Source organism: Acomys minous (genome assembly GCF_964271855.1).
Source record: "Acomys minous genome assembly, chromosome: 11".
Taxonomy (NCBI): domain Eukaryota; kingdom Metazoa; phylum Chordata; class Mammalia; order Rodentia; family Muridae; genus Acomys; species Acomys minous.
The window spans coordinates 73,930,799-73,958,578 of NC_140492.1; the positions used below are offsets into that span (position 1 = coordinate 73,930,799).

Sequence of the window (27,780 nt, forward strand, 5' to 3'; positions counted from 1 at the left end):
TTGGTTTTTCGAGACAGGGTTTCTCTATGTATCCTAGGCCGTCCTGGACTCACTTTTGTAGACCAGGCTGGCCTCGAACTCACAGCGATCCGCCTGCCTCTGCCTCCCTAGTGCTGGGATTAAAGGCATGCGCCACCATGCCCGGCTTATGTGTTGTTTTTATAATAAGAAAAATAAGGTTCTTGCTAAGTAGCCTTGGCTGGCCTGGGGCCCAGGTTGGCCTCCAATTTGTGGCAATCTTGCCACTGTGTCCAAAGGCTAAAAACTGGCAGAAGAAAAGCACTGTAGTATAAGAGAGGTGAAGGCTGAGGCAAGCCAGAGACAAAATGAGGGCATGGGAAAGGAAAGGACCTTCCCCTGACCAGCAGTCAACATGTGCTGTGGGTGCTGTGGACACAAACAAATAAAAAGCCCTTTATTTATAGATACTGAATGTTAACATGGCAATAAACTAGGCTTAAGGCCTGAATGTATAAGACTTTGGGTGGGCACCAACACACACACACACAGGACTTAAGCATCACTATTAACTTTGCATTCCTGCAGGGCATTGGTGGCACATGTCTTTTTTTTTTTTTTTTTTTTTTTCTCCCCCGAGACAAGGTCTCTCTGTGTTTGCCTTGGCTGTCCTGGACTCACTTTGTAGCTTTGTAGACCAGGCTGGCCTTGAACTCACAGCGATCCACCGGCCTCTGCCTCCCGAGTGCTGGGATTACAGGTATGCGCCACCACGCCCGGCTCAGTGGCACATGTCTTTAATCCCAGCAGAGGCAGGTGAGTTCAAGGCCAGCCTGGTCTACAAAGTGAGTCCAGGATAGCCAGGGCTATTACACAGAGAAACTCTTGTCTCAAAACTCCAAAGCCAAGTTGGGTGGTGGTGGCGCACACCTTTATTCCCAGCACTCGGGAGACAGAGGCAGGTGGATCTCTCTGAGTTCGAGGCCAGCCTGGTCTACAAAGTGAGTTCAGGACAACCAGGGCTACACAGAAAGACTCTTGTTTTGAAAAACAAACAAGGCTGGGCGTGGTGGCGCACACCTTTAATCCCAGCACTCGGCAGGCAGAGGCAGGCGGATCGCTGTGAGTTTGAGGCCAGCCTGGTCTACAAAGTGAGTCCAGGACAGTCAAGGCTACACAGAGAAAAAAGAAACAAAACAAAACAAAAATCCCAAAAAGCCAAACAAATAAACAAAACCCTTTGCATTCTTGTCTCATCCGCAGTAATCCTATCAGGTCCGCTCTGAAAACACCCTGGGATCTCAGATCTCAGGCTCCTTGGCCAGCCTATGACCTACCTGTGACCCTTGTAAAGAACATTTGACTCTCCCTTAAAAGCCACTGTGCAGCAGTTCCCTCAGAGAGGCTCCTCAAGACTCAAAGTTCTAAAGTGAAGCTGTTAAGACTCAGGAAGCCAAGCCGGGCGTGGTGGCGCACACATTTAATCCCAGCACCGGGCGTGGTGGCGCATACATTTAATCCCAGCACCGGGCGTGGTGGCGCACACATTTAATCCCAGCACCGGGCGTGGTGGCACATACATTTAATCCCAGCACCGGGCGTGGTGGCACATACATTTAATCCCAGCACCGGGAGGCAGAGGCAGGTGGATCTCTCTAGAGGCCAGCCTGGTTTACAGAGTAAGATCCAGGACAGCCAGGGCTGCAGAGAAACCCTGTCTCAAAAAAATAAAACAAACAAACAGAAAACAAAAAACAAAAAGACTCAGGAAGTTCCTGAAGCTGACCAGATACATGAGACTCTTCCCTCCTCAAGGTTACATGGGTAGTTAGGCCTGCTGAGGAGACAGAGGGCAGCCAGGCTGCCTGGAAGAGGTTCAGACTAACTTGGTTTCCTAGAAAAGACTCTGCCACCCGTTGAGCGGCCTGCGGGCTGGGCAGTGTGCCCAGGTCTCCCGCTTCCCCGAGCTGGAGGGCTTTCGGAGATGCAGCTGTCTGCGAGTCATTTCTGCTCCTTGTCAGTAATCCAAACAAACCCACTGGTTCACTAGCTGCCTCACCACGCTGGGTTTGGGTGGTGTCCGTACTCTGTCTGTCACCAGAAGACATTTATTTGCTCACATCTCCCAAGAAATGACTCCTACAAGAAGCCTCGGCCAACCTTCCTCCTCACACTTAGAGTCTATGTAAATATCTTCAGCTCGTGCCATGCTCAGCAAGATAAGCCATGTGCACAATCTCAGTTCACTACACAGAACCACAGTGAAAGGAGAGAACTTTGACCTCTGACCTCTACACATGGGCACCATGGCACATGTGTGCCACATCCAACACCAAAGACACACAAAAACGAGTTTAGCTGGGTGTGGTGGCACACGCCTTTAATCCCAGCACTCGGGAGGCAGAGGCAGGCGGATCACTGTGAGTTCGAGGCCAGCCTGGTCTACAGAGTGAGTCTAGGATGGCCAAGGCTACACAGAGAAAACCTATCTCGAAAAAAAAACCACACACAAAAAGTTTAATTTTATTTCATTTTTATGTGGAGGGATGTTTTATCAGCATGCCCATGCACCATGTGCATGCAGTGCCCATGGAGGCCAGAAGAGGGCATCAGATGACCCCAAAAATGAGTTACATTGGTGCTGGGAATCCAACCAAGTCCTTTGGGAAAGTCCGGATACCCACCTGCAGAGGTATCTCTCCAGGCCCCAAAATGGTTCATAAAAAACTCAGCTCTGGGCGTGCTGGAGAGGTTAAGAGCACTTGGCTGCTCTTCCAGAGGTCCTGAGTTCAATTCCTAGCTCACAGCCATCTATAATGAGATCTGGTGCCCTCTTCTGGCCTGAAGGCAGACATACAGGCAGAACATTGTATACATAATAAATAAATCTTAAAAAAAAAAAAAGCTGGGAGTGGTGACACACCTCTTTAATCCTAGCACTTGGGAGGAGGTGGATCGCTGTGAGTTCGAGGCCAGCCTGGTCTACAAAGCGAGTCCAGGACAGCCAAGGCATCATAGAGAAACCCTGTCTCAAAAGACCAAAAACAAACAAACAAAACAAAACAAAAAAACACAAACAAGACCAAACCCTCAGCTCTGCTTCACACTGGCCAGCCCTGCTATACTTTACTGTGTCAAAGCCTGAGCTGAGGTCCCAAAATGATGGAGATTCCTCAGGCTGCTGTGAGTGACAGCAAGCTGTGCTCCTTTCCCCAACTCCCTTGACAACAGCTACACAAAATAACAGCAACCAAGGACTCAGCTGGTTCACCTCTGTCCACAGCTTAGGAAACCTCCGCCTTTTCCTGGCTACAGACTCAGGTCACAAACATGTTATACACAGTGACACAGACAGATTGTGAAACACTTTGCTGGCCAGATCTGGACCCAGGCTCACCTGGGAAGGGTGAAGGATGACCCGGCCTGAGGTTTGTCTTTCTGCGACCCAGGGACCATATCCTGCCTGGAAGGAGATCAGAGCCCCAGTCGCACTAAGGGGCTGTGGCTGCCAGGGAAACGGGAGACATGCTGGCAATCTTCAGTGCCTTCTCCAGCTCTTACCTACCGCCCTGAACTCTCTCTGCCCTGTGGCAAACATCTCAACCTGCCCACCTCGATGTCCACTTCCACTAAGGCAGCCTCTGCAGGGGCACGGCCTCCCGGGACTCCACGTTAGCCCTACTCTGATTCCTCCAGCCTCGTGCACAGCCTTTACCCTAGCCTGTCCCCAATTCCTACTGCAAATCACAAACCTCTCTTATCCCACAGACTTCTCACTTATGAGTGGGAAGCAGATGGTGTGGGTATCCTGTACCTGCCCCGCTATGGGAAGTAATTTAGGGGATTAATACCTGCCCCGCCCCAGGTTAAGTAAGGCTATTTTAAAATATAACAAGCATCTGTGACTTGATTAATTGCTAGCGGGTTAGAAAATACTGCAGTAACAATAATTACAGGTCTGATAATAAACATTATTAGGCCATACTGGTAAATTAACTGCAACAAACTTAGGCCTAGTGCTGGAAGCTTCTAGCCTCCATAGAATTTGATCTTGGCCTAGAATGTTTTCAGCCTCTGAGACCAAATTCTTCTTCTTCTTCTTCTTCTCCTCCTCCTCCTCCTCCTCCTCCTTCTTCTTCTCCTTCTTTTCTCCTCCTCCTCCTCCTCCTTCTTTCCTCTTTCTAAACTCTGGCTGGCTGGCTCAATTCAGCTATTCAAACTCCTCTCCAACTGACTGATTCAATCTGAGTTCTCGCTCAGCCTGACTGAACTGCTCTGCTTGGCCTCAAACTAACTCTAGCAATCTGTTCTAGTCATCTGGCTCCCTCTCCTTCTCTGGCTCGGTTCTCTCTTCAACCTGCCTCTGTAAAACTCTGCAGGTAAAAACTGCCACGAACTGAACTCCACTGCGCTGCCTGTCAACTCACTCAAGCCTGGAAATAACTGACCAGAACTCAAGAGATCTGCTGGCCTCTGTCTCTGATACGCCAGCCGAATCACACTGACCTAGAAGGTCCTTGGATGTGATCTCTTGCCATAGCAGCCATGTTCTGAATTAAAATTTCTCTACACGGAGCAACTCTGAAGTGACACTAGAGACCCCATAGTGTCATGGGTCGCCAACGTCAGGGCTGGTTGTTTCCAGGTTCTCAGCATCTTACTCAGAATCTAAGTGAAATCACACAGACTATTCACCGAGGACACCCGAGGTTCACAGCCAGCCAGGGGGAGGCACACAGGACAACCACCTGGGGTGCTCATGGGCTCTGCACAGAGGGCCTAGTTACTAAGGGGCACAGCCTGGGTGGTTCTCTATTCGAATTGGCAGGCTATTATGTCTCTCTGTTGTACCATAAAGCATCTGACCTCAGTCCTATCCACACACAATGCATAGCCTGAGACAGTAAACACGGGACTCTCCTCTAAAGCTAACTTTAAGGACACAGTTGCCTTATTGCACACGAACTCAGAACTATCTCAGGCCAATCGACCGCCCGGACAGAACAAGAGTATGAGCCAGAGTGCCTTTAATCCCAAAAGCCTAGCAAGTCTACACAGTTCCAGGTCAGCCTGTCTCAAGAAAACACCTTAGGTACGACTGCATAGAACCTAAGTTTGATGTTCATATAAGGAAAAGCCTCATTGTTGGAGGGTCCTAGGTGGCTAAGGGTTGATAGCTGTGTGTACATTATACATGCAGGTAGGTCTGTTACGTGCATTTTAAGAGGAGTATGCAGAGCTCACACGACATGGAGCCCCAGACTGCTTGCTGACTCACTAGCTGGGAAGCCACTTGCAAGCCGAGCAGGGGTGTCTATCCTGGGCTTCTCTGGGATAGCTTGCACACACCACTTTCTGACACAGAAGTCAGCAATGATGGCTCCTGGACGCTGGCCTGAATGCTACACCAGGGACACCCTAGGATGGTCAGCTTTGTCACCTGTGGTCGGAAAGAACTGAAATCAATAGGCTGACCTCAAAACTCTATGAAGCTGACATTTTTATAAGTTTGCTGGCCAGCAGCAGCACTAAGGAACATATGAGCTCCTCCCCTGAGCCTATGCCAGGGTAGAACACAGCAGCACTCACCAAGCCCTCCTGTATCCTCAGGGATTACTGACCCCAAGCCATACCCATGCACAGAGCAGTACCTTCTGGAGTGTCCAGAAAAGCCAGGCCCCACCACTCCCAACCTGACTTCTACAGGCCAGCATTCATCTGATCCTCTGAAAGTCTGACCTTGCCTGCACTGCCTTCCTTTAGCCTGGCCACATCCCCCCACCCCCACCCCAGTGACTTTGGGGAGCTTCCTGGTTTGGGGAGCACCCTCTAGCCCCAGCTGGTTCCTTCCTTCCTCAGGCCTCAGTTGGAAACAGGCTGGCCTGAGAGATGTGACAAGACAATCAGGATCGTAGGGCCCAGCTGAAGGCTCACAGAACCACAGCAGCCCGGGCCAGGTGGTGACACTCGTCAGGATGCCCCCTACGATCCTGGGAAATAATTTAATCGGTACAGACCAGCACACAAGCCCCAAAAGCCTGTGTGGGAGCTCAGCACACCACTGTCTATGCTAACAGTCTACAGGCAGCACAGCCACCACCTGGTTCACACAGAGGTTCCCTTTTGGGGTTAGGGAAACGGGGAGTGAAGAAGTGTGGGCTCAAGTACAGATCCCCAGGACCCACATAAAGTGGAAAGGACCCCTAGAAACTCCAGTACCGTGGAAGGTGATGACTAACACCCAAGGCTATCCCTGACCTCCATGCACACAGACTGGCTCGCTGTCACCCACACCCACGGTGGCACATGTGTGTGAGCACACACCACAGATACTAAAGAGCAAGCGTCACTGTTGAGATGGCTCAGTGGTTAAGAACATGTGCTGTTCCTGCAGAGGACCCAAGCCTTTGTTATTTTCCCACAATCCTGTTCTGGAGCACCAGGGTGGAAGGATCTGTGATGCTCTAAGCCAGGTACCGTGCACAGGCAACACCCTAGCACTCCCCAGGACGTGGGAGGTCAGAAGAATCCTGTCATCCTCAACCGTGAGGACAAGCCACAGGACAGACTCCACACCAGTTTTCAATCAAGCTTTTAATGAAAAGATCATAAAATAACAGTTTCTCATCACTGTACATTAAGACTGCACGCTTTTGAACGGAGATCACTCTGACACTGGAGGCTGCACAGCTGCAGCTCTGACCTGAATGCATCCATCCAAACTCTTTAGGGAAGTAAACGCAAGTCAATGTGATGAGTGGCAACAGTGGCGATCAGTACAGGAGTGCGATCCCAGCATGCCTCCCCAGCTCCGGGAAGGGCACTAAGGGCGTGATCAATCCCTCTTCCAGTTCCAATTAAATGAAACAGATAACACCCCATCCCTCCTGAGGTATTTGCAAATGGGATGGACAGAGCCCAACCGGGGGCTCTGGAGAAAACAAGTGATGGGTTAGGGACAGGGAGGTTCCTTCCAGCACCTGGCCCCATGGGGCCCCACCAAGTGGAGGGGAGGGCCCTGGGAACTCTCCCTGACCCAAGTGAGGTCTGTAATGCAGCATTTTTGAGGTCAATAAATTACAGCAATAAATAGCAAGGTGAGGTAGGGGGAGGGGGTCCCTGGTAGAGTTAAAGTGAGGTGCCTGAGGCTGCAGGCGTCCTAGGAAGGGGGTCCTGGGCAGCACAGCTTCCGCCCTTTCCAGGGTTGGAATGTCAGACTGAGGTCGGGTCCCTCTCTCCCTCATTCCTGGCATCCATTTCATAGGTTCAGTGACATTGGCCCCACAGTGACTGGGGAAAGGAGCCCTTGGTCCCTTTAGTGGAGCACAGCAGGGCTTTGAGAGGCTGTCCTTGGCTTCTGCCTTCGTACACAGCGCTGGCTCCCTGAGGCCTGCCCTCCCAGCTGCCCAGGATGTCCCCTACTCAGGAAGGCAGCAGTCTGCCTGCCGACAGCCCGGCAGATCGCACTCCTGCACACGGACTTGAGGTCCAGTGAATACTGACAGTGTGGGCAGCAGGTGGTGGAGACCTGGCTCCCCTCAGTGTTGGTGGACGGAAAACACTTCCTGGGCCATGTGAGGTCAGGAGTCACAGGCTGAGGTGTATGGCTATGCTGCAAGTCTGAGATTCTTATATGTTCACCAGTTCATCTTTTTTTTTTTTTCAACCTTGGAAGAGCCCTTGCAGTAGCTCGGTCTGGTGGGAGAGGGCACTGGCAGAGCCAGGCCCGCTTCCACCAGCTTGCCCTAAGTCTGAGAAATAAATACATTCATCACTGCACAAACATTGATACAAAAACAACACTGTTGAGAGTGTTTGCACCATCTGTAGGTTAAGGACCAGGCTCAAGTCAGACCCTCCACTGCCCAGGTAGGGTGTGCGTGTGATGGAGTCCACTGAGCTTCCTAAAGCTCCCTGCTTTTTGGCTTGAGTGACTCTCACAGTAACACAAGGCTCACGGGCAGGGCCAACACCCACCCCGTGGGTTCAGCCGGGAGGCCTGGGGGCTGGTCAGCTTGGCGCTGGCTCTTTGGTGGCAGCTGACCTTGAAGAGGCCCCAAAAATGGGGATGAGGGCTCAGGTGATGCTTGGGGGACTTGTCCTCGCCCAGCACCCGGGGCTGCCTCTGCCCCTGAGCCGCTCAAGGGCTGACTCAGAAGGACCCAGGTGGGAGGGAGCTCCCTGGGAATGGCGTTATAGCTGCTGAGGTCTGAAACTGCAAACGTTTATGTAAACAATGAGATAAATATATTAGTTTTTTTTTTTCTGAGCCCACTGAGGTTCCCTACTCATTCAAAATGTGCTTTGGTTTAAAAAATAGGTTTTGTGAATTTGGGTATGAGCTTTTTTTTTTCTTTTGATTTTTTTTTTTTTAATTTTACCTACATGACATCTGCTATTTTCTGTTTCCTGTTTCTCCAAAACATTCAGGAATTAAATGACTAAAACAGAGAACTTTAAGCCGCTTTGGCCTCCTATGGCCTGATTTCCTTGAGGCTCTTAGCATCTCCAGACACACACACAGACACACACACACTCATAGGCATGCACCAATGGAAACAAAGGAAAAAGAAAACAAACCAAGTGTCAATCCCACCCATCCCAACAACTCTTAAAATCTTAAATAGGAAACTAGTGTTTTGCTTTTCCATTAAAATACAGAAAAGGTTTGGTACAATACTCTGTCACACAGACATGCCGAGCGAGGGGCTCTGCTCCTAGTCCCTGAACGTCTGCAGAAGATGGGGGTGCCCGCAGCCTGGGAGGCCACACAGGCTCCCATGCCGTGCAGCTCCTGTGGTTTAAGTGCTGGTGGGGGGGGGGGGGTAGGGGTGGGGAGCAGGGGCTAGCACCTGGGTCCTCATTCAGGTGTCAGTCAGATTTGCAAGAGCAGAGAACTGAGATTACAGGCAAGCGGCAATAAAGAACTGGCTCAGGGCAAGGGCACGATGTGGAGGCCTAGCCAGGTACCCTCACCCCGACACCTGACACTCACCGGATACTGAACTCAGGCTACAGGGTCTCTTGAAGGGTAGAGGCAGAGGGTGACTCTGGACTTTTTTGGTCTGAAGTAAAAATCAAAAGGAAAATGAGACGCCATGAAACAACATGATCACAAGGCCTGCGGGCCCAGTACTGTGGCTCGTCTGCGGCAGAGCACGGGCAGTCTCGGCCTTGCCTTGTCCCTGCTGCAGCCCATGAAACACCTGCGGCTGGCCCACAGCCAAGCAAGGGTTAGCTTGACCCTATGCTGGTTAAGCCCATAGGTGGAGCCGACTCTCGGCTCCCCCTGGCCCATGCAGGGAGCTGCTCCCTCCTCCTGGCTTGTGGTACTTAGGTGCCCAGCACCTAGCCCACACACAGCATCCCCCCGGCAGCAGCCATCTCTTCAGAGGACACCGGGGCCCACGGGGGCTCGGGCCAGCCCAAGCCCATCTCACTCCCACTATAGAAAAACAAAAGCAAGTAGCTCAGCCTCAACTGTACTATGGTATTGAATTCAAGAGGTAGCAAAAATCAGAAGGCTCTCCACCTTGTTCAGTGAGCAAGGAAGTGAAGCATCTGTGCACAAGCAACACACACACAGAGGCACACACACAGAGGCACGCACACACGCGCGCGCGCGCGCACACACACATGAACAAGAGTACCGATGGCCCTGGCACCAAGTCTAGCTTCCCGCCCACCCTCTCACAGTCAGGCCGTGTAAAGTTCCTGGAGGGTGGGCGCTCTCAGTAACAATCAGTACCTCTGACAAGGGACAGCCCTTGGGAACTATGGAAAAGCATGGTCTCCTGAGGGAGCCCAGGCAGGCAGGGCTCAGGACCAGGGAAGCCTTTGGGCCTTGGAGAGGCAGGTTCAACCATGCCCAGGCACCAGGACTAGGGAAAATGACAGAGAGGGGCAGCTGCCCCAGTTACATTCAGTCTGCAGACCCAGGCTCATCCCCAAAGAGGCAGGAGGAAAATATTGTTCATTTTGGTTTTAAAAAAGAACTTTTAAAAACTGTAAAAAAGAAATAGGAACAGCTCAGTAGGAATAACAGCACTACAGGCCCAGAGGGCTCTTTAGTTGTAGAGAGGTAGGCAGTGGGGTCACCCTGACTGTCCCAGTGCCGGCTAGCAGTTGCCACCCTAGTTCAAAGAGAAAGAAACTGCCACCCAGCACCAGCTTCCCAACACCAGAGTCACACTGCACTGCAGACACAAGCACACATGCACACACACAGTCGCGGTCCCTGCCAGCGGACGGCCTGCTCCAGGCACCACTTTTGGCCACGGGGGGCCTTGTGCCTCCCCCAGCCTGGAGGGAAGGGACCAACTCGGTCCCACTGGTGGCCACGATGGCCTCCCACCGGCTCTTCAGTAGCCCCTTCCGGGAGCTGGGGAGCCGCATAGGGGCGGGAGGTAGAACAGTCACCAGCACCGCGAGCACACGCGTAGACCCACAGCTGCGCTCCTCCTGGCTTCCCTTGGTACGCGGTTGATTAAAGCTCTGGGTGTGGGGAGGCTGGGCCAGAGGGGCTGCCGGGGTCTTCTTCGCGCCAGACTTTGGGGCTCAACCCTCCCACCACCAAGCTTCTCACTCCTCCTTCCGTGGGTTCCCAAGTGGCAGGTCTGCAGAGGGCTCCCTCGGGTCTTTGGCTTCTAGGAAGGGGACGTGTGCATGCGCAGGTGGCTGATGAGGTTGCGCTGCTGGGTGAACTTGCCCCCACAGAGCTGGCACTCGTAGGGCTTCTCGCCCGAGTGCACCCGCATGTGCTCTGTGAGGCGGTACTGGCGGGTGAAGCGCATGCCACACTCATCACACGCGAAGGGCTTCAGGCCCAGGTGGCTCCGCATGTGGCGGGTCATAGTGCCGCGCTGTGTGAACATCTTGCCGCAAATGTTGCAGGGGAAGGGCCGGGTCAGCCAGTGCGTCTTCTCGTGCTGCCGCAGCGTGGCTGGGTCCTTGTAGGTCTTCTCACAGACCGAGCACTTGAAAGGGCGCGGCTCGGCCGCGTAGGCTGTGCTGGGTGCTGACAGGTCCTCAGCCTCCTCCTCTGCACCCCCACTGCCGGCCTCGGTCTCGTAGGCCCCTTCTTCCTTGATGAAGAGCTCCTCCTCCGTGTGTGTCTCCACGTGAGCGTTGAGCTGCTCGGAGCTGGGGAAGCCCTTGGCGCAGGGGATGCACACATACAGGTTGTCGCCATAGGACACCGTCTCGTAGCCCTCCTGCCGATACACATAGTGGGCGCCGGTGTGGCCGCTGCCCGCCTCGCTCCCGCTCTGCCCGCTGTCCTCGCTCCCATCCTTGCCGTTCTCCTCCTCCTCCTTGCAGGGATATGGCGGCTCCCCGTATGACCCACTGGGGCCACCTCCACCAACACCGCTGGCCAGCACGCCATTAGGAACCTTGTCCCCAGGCCCCTCGCCTTCCTCCCCTGGGCAGGGACCCTTAGCCCCTGCATCTCTCCGATCAAACGGGGACCCAGCCACGGGCTCCTTCTTGTTCCAATCTTTTTTGCGGGCAGAATGCCGCAGGCTCTTGCGAGGCTGCCCGGCCTGGCCTTCCAGCAGACCCAAGTGGTTCTCCTCGGGCCCTAGCTCCATGGGCTCCTCAGGAGGGGCCCCCAGCTCAACATATGAGGCACTGCTGCCGACAGGCAGGGCGGAGGCCGAAGTGGGTGCAGGTGACTCGTGCTGGCTGTCACTCAGCTGGGCCGGGTCCTCAGGAGTGAGGTGGGGGGCAGGGGTTGTGGGAGGTAAGGGTGGGCTCTTCTTGGACAGGTCCAGACCCAGCTCCTGCTCACAGCCCCCACTATTCCCATTGGTGCTGTTGCTACAGGCCCCCAAGCCCACCTCCCCAGCAGCTGGGCAGGCCCCCAAGCCCAGGCCATGTGTGCTCTCCTGGGTGGAGCTACCAAGAAAAAGCTCATCATCTGAACCTTTGGCCTGAGGGAGCTCCTGGGGAGCGGGGTGTCCTTTGTGCCCATCTACAAGCCCTGGATACTGAGCCTGGATGACAGAGGCTGTGGACAGCCGCTGACTACGGGTTGGTCGCCCCATGCCAGGGGTACCTACTCGTCCAAGACCAAAGGGCTTGCCAGCTCGCTTCAGTTTACGGCGGCAGAGGGCTGCCAACTCGGGCAGCTGGAGGTAGCTGGCGGCGGTGAGGAGGGTGCTGAAGTTTGGCTCAGACGGCTGGTCACTGGGCAGCAGCTTGCCCGTGTAGATGAAGTCCAGTATCTGCTGGAACACGCTGGAACTGACCATGTCTGTGTCTAGGTTGATGAGGTTATCGTGCAGGACCAGGGACTTGAAGTAGATGCTACTAGCAGCCAGGACATTCTTGTGGGCCCGGAAGATGGAGTTGTCCACCATGATGATGACGTCACATAGGAAGCCCTTGGTCCTCTGCTGGTTCAGCTGCAGCAGGAGCTGTTTTGAATGGCTGGGAAGCTCCATGTCTGGCCCCATGTCCCTGCGCCCTGCCCACGGGCACCACCTGTGGGCAAGAACAGGCAGGATAGTTAACCAGCAGCCTGCAGAAGGCCTGGCTCTGGCCCCATCCCACCCTCCTGGGGAACAGCACACAGCACAGGAGAGTGTATCCTCCCATGCCCTGCCAATCACTCACATGGGGAGAACCGGTTATGATAAACAAAGGCGCCAGCAAAGCTGGGCTTTATAGGCTGCTGAGAGGGCTCAGTGCCGAAGAGTACAACCATCATAGCACTGAGCCTCTTATGACCGCCGCAGGCAGCAGGCCTTCAAGTGGTGCACATAGGTGCTTGCAGGCAAAACAGTCATACACTTACAATAAGTCTTTTTTAAAAAATGCTTAATGGGCTTTGAATTTTACTTTGTTACTGCTTTAATTATCAAAGAAGTCATCAGCCGGGCGATGGTGGCGCGTGCCTTTAATCCCAGCACTAGGGAGGCAGAAGCAGGTCTACAAAGCGAGTCCAGGACAGCCAAGGCTACATAGAGAAACCCTGTCTCAAAAAAACAAAAATAAGCTGGGCGTGGTGGCGCACGCCTTTAATCCCAGTTCCAGGTCAGCCTGGTCTACAAAGTGAGTCCAGGACAGCCAAGGCAACACAGAGAAACCCTGTCTTGAAAAACAAAACAAACAAACAAAAAACCCAATAAATAAATAAATAAGTAAATAAATAAGTAGCTGAAGTCGGTCATGGGCTCAGAGGCATAAGCGGAGAGCCTACAAAATGACCAGCAGGTGGCTCTGGAAGTCAGAGAGCAAATGCCCCTCATGCCCCTCTGATAGAGCAGGGCCATAGAGTAAGCCAACCAGTCCTGCCTAGGCTTGCAAACCCATAGGACAGGTCGTCTCACATTTCCAGGAGGGTTTTTTGGTGGTTGTTGTTGTTGGTAATTTCCTTATACTAAAAGTTTAAAAAATTTAAAGATAAAAAGGCAAACAAAACAAAAAAACCCCACCACCAACTATAACTAAACCAGTTCCTTTGCTGGCCTCTGGCCTGTAACCTTTGTTCTACCATCTCTCAACACCCCTCCGGGCAGCCAAGGCTTCCTCCTTGTTAACTCTTTGTCCTGGCCCCAATACTGTATTCTCTCTCCCGCAACTATTGGGTCCTTACAAACCTCACCATTATACAGGAGTCCAGAGACACCTGGGCACTGTGACCCCATGGGCCCTGAGCCCTTTCTAGGAAGGGCTGTCTGCCATCTGGAGCATGGGGAAACAACATGCTCATCCCTGCAGACAGGGTACACAGACTCCAGCTGCGGTGACTAACAAGCACACAGTGCCTGCTGGTCTGCACAGGAATCTGTCAGTGTAGCAAGTGTGTCCAGGTGGGGTCCAGGCAGAGCAGCAACTCAACCGAACAGGACCCTCCACAGGGAGTCTCCAGCACAGCAGGCTTGGCAAAGGGTGCCAAAGGCCCCAGGAGGTCCGAAGCAGCATTCCACAGAGACCTCGGCTACAGTCTCAACTCCACAACAGCACAAGGACCACAACACTAGTGCCAAGGAGATGTCAGTGTCCTGGAGACACAGCTGCCGGCTGTGAAGCATCAAGGCCAACAGCACAGATAGCTCTGTACCACCCCCAACTATTCCTTTTTTTTTTTTTTTTTTTGGAGACAGTATGGCCTGGACTTCTAAGAAATCTATCTCTCAGGGCTGGAGAGATGGCTTAGAGGTTAAGAGCACTGTCTGCTCTTCCAGAGGTCCTGAGTTCAATTCCCAGCAACCATAAGGTGGCTCATAACCATCTATAATGAGATCTGGTGCCCTCTTCTGGTGTGCAGGCAAACACTGTATATGTAATAAATAAATCTTTTTATTAAAGTGGGGGGGACAAGCATTGGGCAGTGGTGGCGCACACCTTTAATCCCAGCACTCAGGAGGCAGAGGCAGGTGGATCGCTGTGAGTTCGAGGCCAGCCTGGTCTGCAAAGGGAGTCCAGGACAGCTAAGGCCACATAGAGAAACCCTGTCTCGAAAAATCAAAAAGAAAAAAGAAAGAAACAGGCCTCCCTCTGCCTACAGAGCACCAGTAAGTACTAAAAGAATGTGCCTGGCTTCTGGGTCCAATCTGAGTAATTAGCTGCACTACTCTGAAGCTCAGGACCACACAAAGATGCCCCACCCTTTCCTGGAAAGGCTCCGGTCTATCTTCCACTGGGATGGCCTGCTACGCCCTCCCTCTCCCCTCCCTTGATAAAGAAATTCTCTTCAGCCCAACATCTGCCCTTGTTGAGAGAAGGAAACCCTAACACTGCATAGCAACACAAATGTGGCAGGAATGCTACCGCTCTTAGGGAAGGCCTGCGGCCACCACAAAGCAAGGCACGGGTCCTGAGAGGTGGGACACGGTGAGAACCAAGCCTTCTTCAGCTAGGTAGAAACAGCTTCAGGTTTCCTCCTCAGGCCCAGGCCTGGCTGGAGAGACAGGGGAGGCTAGTGCCCATGGCCTGGGCCACAAGCCTTAGCCACCCACGGGCGGGCAGGCTGCCTGCACTGTGCACAGGCCACGACAGAATCCATGCTACAAAGCTGTAAGAGACTCAGAAAGCCCCAAGGACTGGAGACCAGTGTGACTCTTCCTCCCAAGCCTACCGGAGTGCCAGGGGCCCAGAAACCATGTGAGCAGCAGCCGGCGGGGGTGGCCTCCTTGAGCGCGCAGACTTCCTGAAGGTGCATCAAAGCCCGGTTACCTGAGGAGAGGAGGGCCGGTATCAGTGAGGGAGTGGGAACATGAGGCGCACGAGGGAGGAATCTCTACTCCCAAAGAGGTCTACAACACCTGAGGCAACAGAGCAAGGGGGGGGCGGGGGTGGAGAGAAGAAGAAGAAGAAAAAAAAAAAAAGACCGGAAGACCTAGTATCAGGTGTAAGCGGCTAGGAGGCACTGCCTTGCCCATTGTAGAAGCCCCACGCCTTTAGTCCCAGCACTACCAGAGACACGAGGGCATCTGTAAGTTCGAGGCCAGCTTGCTCTACGTAAGAGGGTTCCAGAACAGCCATCTTGGGAGGCTAAAGGCAGGCACAGCTGTGTGGCAGGAGGCAAGGCTGGCCATATTTACATAACAAAAGGTCAACCGCAGCCACTTGTGGAAGGCTATTTATAAGAGCTGATCTGACCGAGGTCTCCCTTCCCTTCTTCCCTTGGCAACAGGCTCTTCTATCTAGAGCCCCAACCCAGCAAAGAGGCCAACATCAGTCCCAGGGGAGGGGCGCTCCCGCCACCGCTCTGGGTCCTACAGGAGGAGGGATCTTGAGGTTCTGGGCCCTGTACTCCATACAGAAGAGCGTGGTCTCTCCTGGAACAGGATAGAATAGAGCCTGTAGCAGCCAGGAACCCATCTGTGACAGCCCTTCCCCCACACCATCCCTAGGGCCACGAGGGCAGGTCCCTCAGGAATGTGACCAGACCTGGGGTGCAGGCCTTAGGCTTCAGGCTGTCAGCTGTCACTCCAGCCCTGGAGTGGCTCCCGTTTCAGAGGGGGCTCATTATGCCAAAGGCCACAGAACAAAAGCCAGCTCTGGACCTTCAGTGAGCTGCTCACCAAGGGGACAATGGACAGAAGTGAAGCTAGCAGAACTAGCAAGATGGACACCAGTGACTACAGAGAGCCACGGAACCCATCTTAGCCAGCCAGAGCCCTCAGCCTAAACCAGCCCCCTGCACAGCCACGGTCAAATCCTGAATCACAGAGCCCCTGGCAGGGACTGGGACAGCTGCTAGACACCACTCAGGGAGTGCCTGCTGAGCAGCCCTGCCAGGCACTTGTCCAGCCACGGTGAGGCTGAGTGGCTGACCAAGGTCTAACAAGGCAAGGAGTCACACTCTTCCTGGTCCTTCCACCAGGGGGAGCTGCTGCAAACCCAATCTGACAACTCACCGGCCCAACTCAGATCCTCACCTCACGGGAGGGCCCATTGTTCTTTTCTTCCCAGTCCTAATGACAGGCAGCTATCTTACCAACTTTTCTTGGAGAAGCCATAGCCTGGGAGACTAAAGGCTGAGGAACATGGCTAGATACAGCAGCCCAGGAAAAGTCAGACAGAGCTCCCTAAAGCAGGATGCAGACACAGGCCAACACCCAGCAGCTGCTACCAGGTTAGCAAGCCTGGCTGAGGAGCACCTATAAGCATGGGGGCATTGAATCTCAGGGCTGACCAAAACAAATCCTTCAGAGGCCCAGGGAAAGGTAAGAGAAGGCCAGCACAGAAACTGCCCTCTTGTCCGGAGCAAGCTTCCCCTGTGGGCGGGCCCAGCAAGTCCGACCTCCACACACAAGGTCCAGCTTGCTCCACTGTAAAAATGACTAGAAGGAATAATACAATTCTGGGTTACCTTCCCAGTCCCCACATGAGACAACAGCATGCGGCCTGGCGGGTGGAATAATACACACCCACTACACTTAACCTCCTTTTTCTCTTCTTCCCATGACAGAAAGCAGAGGCATGTGTTGTCCCCCCGCCCCCCACTGGGGGCAGGCTGTGAGCCCAGAGAGGGGCTAGCATACACAGCACACACACACCATGCTGCTCCCGCCAAGCTTCCCGCTCCCTTCAGTTTTTCGAGACAGGGTTTCCTTGTGTAGCTCTGGATGTCCTGGAACTCACTCATGAACGCTGATCTTCAGGCCTCAGCCTCCTGGGTGCTGGGATCAAAAAGACACAAGCCTTTTAAATGTATGAATCCAGGCTAGCGCAGCCTCATGACATCCCATAACTATAGGGAGCTAGCGGCTTACCCTTTGGTCAGCAGGGTCAAATAACCCATGGATCTTTGTCTTTTAGACAGGGTTGCATATATCCCAGGCTGGCTTCTGTGTAGCAGAGATGCCCTTCAATTCCTGATCTCCATCTCCCAAGAGGTGGGATTACACGCAACACAGACCTACCTCAAAATTTACACAATTTTCTACTAGCTTATTGATTTTGTGCCATTCCATTTTGGGAAAAATTAAAAGTCAAACTACAGCCAGGTGTGGTGGCCTTTAATCCCAGCACGTATAAGGCAGAGGCAGTGGTGAGTTTGAGGCCAGCCTGGTCTACAAAGCGGAGTCCAGGCCAACCAAGATAACACCGAGGGAAAAAAAAAAAAACTAACTAAAAGAAAGAAAAGGTCAACTTTAGCCAGGCGTGGTGCCTCATGCCTTTAATCCCAGCACTTGGGAAGCAGAGGCAGGAGGGTCGATGTAAGTTCGAGGCCAGCCTGGTCTCCAAAGCGAGTCCAGGACAGGCAGGGATACACAGAGAAACCCTGTCTTGAAAAAAACAAAAAACAAAACAAAAGTCAACTTTACACTTTAAACCAGATAGGATGACTCAGATCTGTAACCTTGGTAACTGAAAGGCTAAAGCACATGGATCACATTCTGAAAACCAGCTTGAGCTTCAGAGTGAGACTTGTCTGAAAAACAAGAGCCAGCCTGGCACAGTAGCACACTCTTTAAACCTAGCACTTAGGAGGTAGACACAGGTTCTCTCTGTGAGTTCAAGGCCAGCCTGATCTTGAGTTCCAAAACAGTTAAGAGCTATGTAGAGACTCTGTCTCAGAGAACAAACAAACAAACAAACAAGGGCAGCTATATGGCCCCATGAATACAGGCACTTGCCATCAAGCCTGGCCAGCATTTGATCCCCCAGACACCCCCCCACGACCAACACACACACACACACACACACACACACACACACACACACACACACATGAGGACATTCACATCAAGCTCTACAAAAGGCAAAGCGGGCACACATCAGTGCAGGCTTATGTGGGCAGAGCAGCCACAGCAGCACAGGCCCGTGTCTCCAGAGTCAGTCAAAACCCCAGCCCAGCACAATGCTTCCAAGCCTCCCTCCCTTCCCCCACACCCCCACAATCTCAGGGTCCAGTCACCCCATCTCCCTGCCCACACACAGGCATTCACAGCGCCTTCCCACCCTCTCCATCTGCCTCCTACCCTCAGAATGGAACCTGGCTGGGGGAACGGCCACCCATGGCTGGGGGAACGGCCACCTGTGAACCCGCTGAGAGGGTCGCAGTGCCCACAAAGCCTCGAGGACTAGTGAAGAGGGCTTCTCTTCCCTGTGCCCCACGATGGGACAGGGACACGATTATGGCTCAGCATGGAAGAGCTGAGAAAGATTTTAGGATAAAGGTGATTCTTGCTTAAGCAGGAAACTGAAAAGGTCTCCACTCTACCCCTTCCAAAAAGCGCTGCCTCAAATCAGCCCGGACACCCACCTTTCCTTGTGCCATGGTCCCCAGAGGCTGCAGGCTCAGCGCGGCACTGGCTACCGAGCCTCCTGTGACTCTCTCTGGAAACCAAGCTGGTAGGCCAGCTTCTAGGACCAGAGGACGGCAGGCCCAGACCCAGGGTGTGGTTTCAAGCCACATGATGCTCCTCACCCTTCTGCTCAATGCCTGATCCCCTCAGGCAGGAATGAACCCTCCTGGAGGCATCCCAGGGCACCTGGGCTGGAATTCCTCTGCTTCACACCCAGCCAGCAGGCCTGGTGAAAAGGGAAAAGGCCAGGGAAGGGGCCGTCTATCCACTCAGCCCTCTTGAGAGCCTCGTCCTGCCTTGCCCGTGCAGCTACTGATACTGTGCCAGAAGTGTGCTTCGATAGAAGGCAGAAGCACAGTCCTCCTCCTGAGTGCCACCACCAGGTAAAGGGTAAGCTGTGACACCAGGAGCACTGAAGATCACAGCACAGCCACCAGGCAGTTTCTATAGCCCAGAGATTTAATGGCTTCTGACTGTGTCAGGTTAGTGTGAGGGTGTTGGGTCACTCCCCATTGCAGGAATCTCATTTTCCATGTGTGGCTCACCCCAACCTGGGCTGTCTGGGAGAGACTAAGCAACTGGGGATTCCCAAAGCCCCAGCCAGGGCCTAGCTGTGGGCACAGTCACACCTAAGACTCCGTTCAGCCTGTCCCCATCCTGGGCTCCTCCATGAAACCCTACCCACCCTGGCCTTCCAGCACAGCCCACAGCACCTCATCTGCCCAAGTGAGATATGTCTGGGTGGGGGGCTGTGCACTGACTGGACAGGTCTGAGCAGGTCTGGTCTCACTGAAGCCTCCCACAGGCCTGTAAGGTCCATTATCTCTCCCTCCAGCTGCAGATAAGGTTCTCGGGGCTTAGGCAACTTGCCCACAGAAAAAAAAGCACATAGGTAGCAGGGTGGGATCTAAAGGCTAACTAGGGAGGGGGCTGTGGCCAACGCTCCGCACTCCCAGGAAGGGCCTCACTACACACACGGCGGCTTGGGAGAGCTCAGGCTCCTTCTCTTCCTACCCCTGGAGGCCTGGAAGCCTAGCTCACCACTAGCACGCTTGGCCAGCTTCTGTAGGGCCGTGGGTTCAACTCCAGCGCCACAAAACCAAAACAACACTTTCCTTCCACCAGAAGAAACAACAAAGTAAAGACTGCCATGCAGCCCGCACTGAGGGCTAGGCTGGGCTTGCTGCTTCTCCAAGAATAACCCTAGCCCGTGTGGTGACCTCCTGCCCTTTAGGTTTGGGCTTGGTAGTAAGCGAGGCTCTTTGCTCTGGGCAAGCCCAGCCAAATAATTTAGCCCAGACTTGGAGGCTAGCCAGCCACTCCTGGCTCTCTCCCAAACCATCCTCCTGGAAAGCAACAGGCACTTCAGATGCCAAGAGCCCAACCCTCCTCTTGTCACAGCTTCTATGAAATGCAACACTCAGGCTCTAAGAACATAGGTGATACGGATCAGAGACCAGGACCGGCCTCCTGCTCCTCCAGCCCAAGACCAGCTCTGTTGCACATACAGGAAAATGATGCCCACATTAGCCTATGGCATATTCCAAGCCAATCCTGACATGGCGCACCCCAAAATGAGACCTGCCTGGACCCAGACCACCTGCTCAAACATGCTGCTCCCTAAGCAAATAACCCTCACTATAAGAAAGCACAGAGTAGATCACGTGTGGGAGGCAGAAGCAAGCGGATCTCTGAGTTTGAGGCCAGCCTGGTCTACAAAGGGAGCCCAGGACAGCCAGGGCTACACAGAGAAACCCAGTCCCGAGGGGGAGGACAGAGTGGACTGGTGTCACCAGGAAGGCCTGAGAAGATGCACTGTGTGGCCCCACATCAGGCTGTGTACCTCAGCTCAAAGCCATGGCTTCATTATTCATCCCCAGCACCGGCCACTCTAGCTGGAGACAGCTGATGAGTCCTCCCTGACAAATCTGAATAATAATGTGGGAGTGCCATGAGCTGTTACAAGAAATCAGGCTACCTGCAGCACAAGAAGAGCTCAAATAAACAAACCAGCAAATAAAAGCCCTCCTAGGCAAGTGTAAGTGGGAATTCAGGGATCTCTTGTGAGGTCCAGGGCTACAGAGTTACAGAGTGAGACCTTGTCCAAAAACAGCCCAGTGTGGTGGCACACGCCTTTAATCCCAGCACCAGGGAGGCAGAGGCAGACGGATCGCTGTGAGTTCGAGGCCAGCCTGGTCTACAAAGTGAGTCCAGGACAGCCAAGGCTACAAAGGGAAACCCTGTCTGGGGGAAAAAAAAAAACCAAAAACAAACAAACAAAAAGTGTAAGTGAGAATTCAGGAGGCAAGACAGGACAAGGTGAGGGTCCCCAACAGGCTCCAGCCCTAGCTCTCCCCCACACCCTTCTAGCAGGTGCTAAGGGCCCACCACAGACTTGCCAGTAAGAATCTGAATCGGTTTTTTCTTTTCTTTTCTTTCTTTTTTTTTTTTTTGTTTGTTTTTCGAGACAGGGTCTCTCTGTGTAGCCTTGGCTGTACTGGAATAGCTCTGTAAACCAGGCTGGCCTCAAACTCACAGCCATACGCCTGCGTCTGCCCCCAAGAGCTGGGATTAAAGGCATGCGCCACCACACCCAGCTTGAATCGTTTTCATTCATTCATTTATTAATCCTGGGGGGTTGCGAATGAGCAGGCCACAGCATGTATATGGATGTAAAATGACAACTTGTGGAAGGTGGTTCGCTCCTTCAAACATTTGGTTCCCTGAAGTCAAACTCAAGGAGGAAATCAGGCTAGCTGACCCGCTGACTCATCTCGCCCACCGGAAGAGGCTGCATCAGACGTTTCGGTATGAGATCCACTGTCTGGGCTGTGAGCTGTCCACTTCTTAGAAGGCCCAAGGATCTACAGTCATACTAAGTACTTAACAGCGACGTCAAATAGAAAGACAAAGCCCCCAAAGGAAGATACATTTCCCAAGCCAACAAGTCCAACAGCTGGTGACTACAAACGGTATGCCTAGAACAAGCCATAGCTGAGGCCCAGGACAAATACAGCGGCACCCTCAACCATGACTGGCCAATGGGCACTGGTTAGAACACTGGCAGGTGGGATGGTTCAGCACATGCCGCTGAGCTGCTCTCTCATCACCCAATGTACTATGTGTACTCACGCATGAGCACACACACACACTATGTCTCGTCACACAGCATGGCTGTCCTGGGATTATGTTAGCCAGGCTGGCCTCAAACTCCCAGGGATCCCCTGTTTCTGGCTCCCAAGTGCCGGGATTAAAGTCACCACCAGTACCACCAGCACTGTTAAATAAATACAGTTTTAAGGAGAGGAGGAAAGGCTTTGCAGGCCAAGGAGTGCAGTCCCCAGGTACAGGACATGCCTAGCATGAAAGAAGCCATGGGTTCCATCTCCAACACACACACACACACACACACACACACACACACACACACACAAATAAAAAAGAAAGAAAAAAAGAAAAAGAAGAAGAGCTAAAGTAACTGTGCAAGAGAGGACAGCACAGAGGCAAGGAGGCAGAAATTCCACAGGCAAGGAGTTGAAAGGGCACCCGGAAGCCTGGCCACCCAGCTGGAAGGACTATCGCAACAACCATCTCATCTGCCCGGGGACATCCTTCAAATGAGATAACTGAACCCCAGAGGGAGGGGTATGTCACAGCTGAGTCACTAAGCAGCCACCTAGCCAAAGGCTGTGGGAGACAAGACTCCAACTTCCCGAAAAGCAACACTAGCAGCCAACAAAGAATTAAATCAAGTAGGAACTCTACAGAAGTAAAATAAAGCAAATGTCAGCTTACACTTTATCACAGCTGTGGTGAGGCCTGGCACGGTGGGGCATTCCTACAGCTTTAGCTCTCAGGGTCTGAAGCCTGGCAATCAGCATAAACCTGAGGTGACCAGCACTACAAAGTCCTGTCTAAAGATCCCAAACCACTCTGCCCACGACAGTGTGACCACTGACTAGGACAAACTTGAGATGGTACAATCTCAAGATGTGTGAGAATCAGGGAAAAAAAAGCCTAAAATTTCTTATCAAAATGGAATGGTGGCTAAGCGCAGCATCCCATGCCTGTAACCCCAGCACTCAGGAAGGCAGAGGCAAGCAGATTGCTGAGATCAAGGCCAACCTGGTCTACAGAGCTAATCCAGAACAGCCAAGGCTACACAGAGAGACCCTGTCTCAGGGAAGAAAAGAAGAGAGAGAGCCGGGTGTGGTGGCGCCCGCCTTTAATCCCAGCACTAGGGAGGCAGAGGAAGGCGGATCACTGTGAGTTCAAGGCCAGCCTGGTCTACAAAGGCAGCCCAGGACAGCCAAGGCTACACAGAGAAACCCTGTCTCAAAAAAAAAAGAAGAGAGAGAAAGAGACCTTGTCTCAAACAGAAGACGGATGGATGGATGGGTGGGTAGATGGATGCATGGTATGTTGTTTTGTTTTGGTGCTGCTGTTTTCAGAGACAGAGTTTCTTTTATCTCCGTAGCCCTGGCTGTCCTGAAAGTCCATCTATAGAGCAGGCTGTCCTTGAACTCAGAGATTTGCCTGTCTCTGCCTCCTGAGTGCTGGAATTAAAGGCATGTGCCACCAATGGCAAAGATTATCTTATATGTGTGGGAATGTTGCTGCATGTACATCTGTGTACTACAAGAATGCCTGCTAGCCAGAGGCAGATGGGGGTGTTGGCTCCCCTGGAACATAGTTTATACATATGAGCTGCGTATGAGTTCTGTGAATAGAACCGAGGTTCTCTGTGAGAGCAACCAGTGCTCTTTAACCACTGACCCAAGTCTCCAGCCCATATAAATGTGGATGTTAATTAACCAAACAAGGATTAACAAAGATTTCCCAGGAATGAAAGATTTCAGGTTTTATGTATTTGTTCATGTGATTGTGTCGTGTGTGTGCATGAATGTGCTGCGTGTGTTTTGTATGCTTTGCACGTGGCTAACGTGTATGTGCACACATTTACTCACTAAGCTGTCTTGCTGGCTGGAAAGATAGTACTTTACAATGGGAGTGGGATTATTCCCAGAGAGCCAACAGAAGAACTGGGCATGCAGCTAGTTAGTTAGACAAGTGCGTGTCTAACATGTACAAAGCCCTGGGATCACCGGGCGAGGTGGTGCACCCCTGTAATCCCAGCACTCAGGAGGCAGAGGCAGGTAGATGGATGTGAGCTTGAGGCCAGCCTGGTCTACAAAGTAAATCCAGAACAGCCAAAGCTACAAGGAGAGAGAGAGACAGAGACAGAGAGACACCTAGAGACAGGGAGAAGGGAGCCAGGTATGGTCCCAGCACTGACGGAGCGTGAGACCAGCTACCTAAGATCTTATCTCAAATTTAATTAACTTTCTAAGAGGGAGCCTGTGCACACACACAGGTGTGTGATCCCAGTCACTCAAGAAACTGAGGCAAGAAGATCACAAGCGTCAGGCTTGTCAATGAAAAACTTTGTCTAAAAACCAAAAGGAAAAAGAAGAGGAAGAGAGGGTAAGGAGGGGAGGAGCTGGAGATGCCTTAGCAGGTAAGAGTGGTAGCTGCTCTTCCAGAGGACCCCTGTCTGCTACTCCCAGCACCCATTTCAGGAGGCTCACACATGCCCATAACTCCAACATTTCCGTTCTCTGAAGGCACTGTGCTCACACTGGTATACCTATACACAAACACTTTTAAAAACAAAATAAATCTAGGGGCTGGAGAAATGGCTCAGGGGTTAAGAGTACTTGTTATTACAGAGGACCCAGTTTCAACTCCCAGAACCTGTGCGGTAATTCAAAACCATCCCCAATTCCAGGCAGTCCAACACCCCCTTTCTGATCTCTGCAGGGACCATGTACAACGTGGTGTGCATACATACATGAAGGCAAAACACACCTTTAATCTCAGCACTGGGGAGGCAGAGGCAGGTGGATCCCTGTGAGTTTGAAGCCAGGCTGGTCTACAAAGTGAGTCCAGGAAAGCAAAGCCTACACAGAGAAACCCTGTCTCAAAAAACAAAACAAAACAAAACAAAACACGGACGGGGCGTGGTGGTGCACGCCTTTAATCCCAGCACTCGGGAGGCGGATCGCTGTGAGTTCGAGGCCAGCCTGGTCTACAAAGTGAGTCCAGGACAGCCAAGATTATACAGAGAAACCCTGTCTCAAAACACCAAAAAAAAAAAAAAAAAAAAAAGTGGGGCGTGGTGGCGCATGCCTTTAATCCCAGTACTCGGGAGGCAGAGGCAGGTGGATTGCTGTGAGTTCCAGGCCAGCCTGGTCTACAAAGCGAGTCCCGAACAGCCAAGGCTACACAGAGAGGCCCTGTCTCGAAAAAAAAAAAAAAACACAAAACAAAACAAAACAAACAAAAAAGAAAGAACATAAATCTTATTAAAATAAATAAATAAATAAATAAATAAATAAAAATAAAAAGCAGCCGGATGGGGTGGCACATACTTTTAATCCCAGCACTTGGGAGGCAGAGGAAGGCGGATAGCTGTGAGTTCGAGGCCAGCCTGGCCTACAAAGCAAGTCCAGGACAGTCAAGGCTACACAGAAAAACCCTGTCTCGAAAAACAAAAACAAAAACAAATAAACAAAAAGCTGGTCTTGGTGATACAAGCCTTAGAGGCAAATAAACGGAGAGTTGGACATGTAGACAGAGGGGGGAAATTTTTTTTTTCAAGACAGGGTTTCTCAGCCAAAGCTACACAGAGAAAGCCTGTCTCCAACAAACAAACAAACAGAAAAGATAGGGTTTCTCTGTGTAGCCTTGACTGTCATGGACTCACTTTGTAGACCAGGCTGGCCTCGAACTCACAGTGATGCGCCTGCCTCTGCCTCCCGAGTACTGGGATTAAAAGTGTACACCACCGCCTCCTGGCTGAGGAAAAGAATTTTTAAAGGACATTTTGGAAAGGCTGTTTATCCTTGAGGAAGGAGATTTAGGGACAGAAGGTAAAATGAACAGGGCTTTCTTTTCCTGGATCAACACAGCTCAAGAGTGAAAGATGGGCTGCTAAGGGCAAGACACATGACATGTGAAATGGCAGCACAGCAGAAGTGCAGCTGCAGGCACTGCAGTCTCTACAGTACAGCAGCCCTGCCACCTCTGTGTATGCACAACACAAACCAAGTCAAATGAGCTACTTTGTGTTTCAGGGTCCAAACAAACGCAGGGAAAGGCCAGCTCACAGCCCATACATGTGGCCAGTACTGTAAGGGACTGGAAGCTGAGGTGAAGGGCCGCTGGCTTCTTACAAGGCACTGAAGAGCTCCGATTAGGATTACGGTGCTGACTTCAGCGGCTGTAAACTTCCACTATTGATCCCTACTTTCTCTAAGGTGGTGTAATATACAACTCACATCATCTGGCCACAGAGGGTTTATTAGTCTCCTTCTTTCTAGCACTAATCTCTACAACCTACTAGAGAAGCTAGACTCCTCTGTATAAAGCCCCAAAGCAAGCCGGGGGTGTGCGTGCCTGCAAAGCCAGCTCTCTGCAGATGGAGCCCAGGACAACCAAGGCTTACAGACAGGCCCTGTCTAGGAAATCCAAGCAAACAAAAACCCAAAGAATATGGTGACAGTAACTCTGAGCGCTTGTCACTGACGCTAGGGAGGAAGGGGAGGGTCAGGAACAGAAGCGCTTCAGCTAGTGCTAGTGTTAGGTGATGGCTGGGGGGGAAGGGGGGGAGGGAGGGAGGGGGGAGGGGGGAGGGAGGGAGGGAGGGAGGGAGGGAAGGAAGGAAGGAAGGAAGGAAGGAAGGAAGGAAGGAAGGGAGGACCGAGGGGGAAGAGTCATGCATTAGAGGGCTTGGCCTGTGGGCTTCTCATAACATTTGGAAGGATGAGGTGGGCTCAACAGCCCTCAAGTAAGAGCTGAACCTAAGGCTGAGCTTGAACTTTAAGCAAAGTGGCAATGGGGCAGTGACGTGATGCACGCTGGAGGAGGATGTGGGATGAACTGTACTCAACTCAGAGGGACAGGGATTCAGTGCTGTGTGCTTTTGGGGGGGGGGCAGCAGAGGGCATTCCTAGTTCTAGATAAGGGTTAATTTTTCCCCTGAGACAGGGTTTCTCTGTGGAGTCCTTACTGTCCTAGACTCGTTTTGTAGACCAGGCTGGCCTCGAACTCAGAGATCTACCTACTGCTGCCTCCCATCTGCCTAAAGGTCTGGGATTAAAGGTGTGCACCACTAGTCTCATGTAGCTCCAGCTGCCTGCCAATTCCTGAAGCTCCAGCCTCCATCTCCTGGGTGACAGGATTACAGGTCTGTGCCATACGCAGCTCTTGATCTGTTTTTGTTTTTGTTTTTAAATGCAGGATCACTACATAGCCCAGGCTGGACTTGAACTGAAGATCTTACTTTACCCTCTCAAATAGATGAGACTATAAATGTACACCACAGGGTTAGGGAGCCGGTTTGGTCTTCCAAACACTACACCACCAACAATCCAATGAGTTAATAACGCTCCGTATCTCATCAATCAAGTCTTGTCTGGACGTGAAGGCCAGGGCCACTTCCTCCAGAGCTGTACACCTTATTTGAGACAAGGTCTCTCAAAGTGCCCAGCCCAGAATCATGGATACAAGTTTTCCAAAATTATAATACTCACTTGATGTTCAAATTTACCACAGGCAACCAGTAATTTCCTTAAAGGAGAAGGCTCACGTAGTTCATAAATGCTGGCCGAACCAATGAGTTTGAGGCCACCCTGGTCTACAAAGTGAGTCCAGAACAGCCAAAGCTACACAGAGAAACCCTATGTCGAAAAACCGAAACATAAAATAAATAGGTAGGTAGATAGACAAGATAGATGTGAGTCATTTGTTCAAACTCCCTAAATTTGGAAGTTTGCCTCCTACCAGGTGTGGAGGTGCACGCCTTTAATCCTAGAGCTTGGGAGGCAGAGGCAGGCTGATCGCTGTGAGTCTACAAAGCAAGTTCCAGGACAACACACAGAGAAACTCTGTCTCCAAAAGAAAAAGAAAAATAAAGAAAGTTTGAATACCAGCAGGAATATATGTGGCCTCTCATAGGCTCAATCTTTGTTGTTGTTTGTTTGTTTTTCAAAAC

The 27,780-nt window shown here is 52.1% G+C and overlaps 1 protein-coding gene across 1 annotated transcript; it reads right to left on the bottom strand.

Annotated features, from left to right (window-relative positions):
- Positions 1-6,537: 6,537 nt before the first annotated feature.
- Positions 6,538-27,529, bottom strand: HIC2 (HIC ZBTB transcriptional repressor 2). The gene is given in 5 exon segments (XM_084800954.1): positions 6,538-12,444; positions 15,044-15,063; positions 15,065-15,141; positions 16,971-17,093; positions 27,320-27,529. Coding segments are annotated over 3 exon segments (1,923 nt in total). The 5' UTR covers positions 15,128-15,141; positions 16,971-17,093; positions 27,320-27,529; the 3' UTR covers positions 6,538-10,604.
- Between the last annotated feature and the right edge of the window lie 251 nt (positions 27,530-27,780).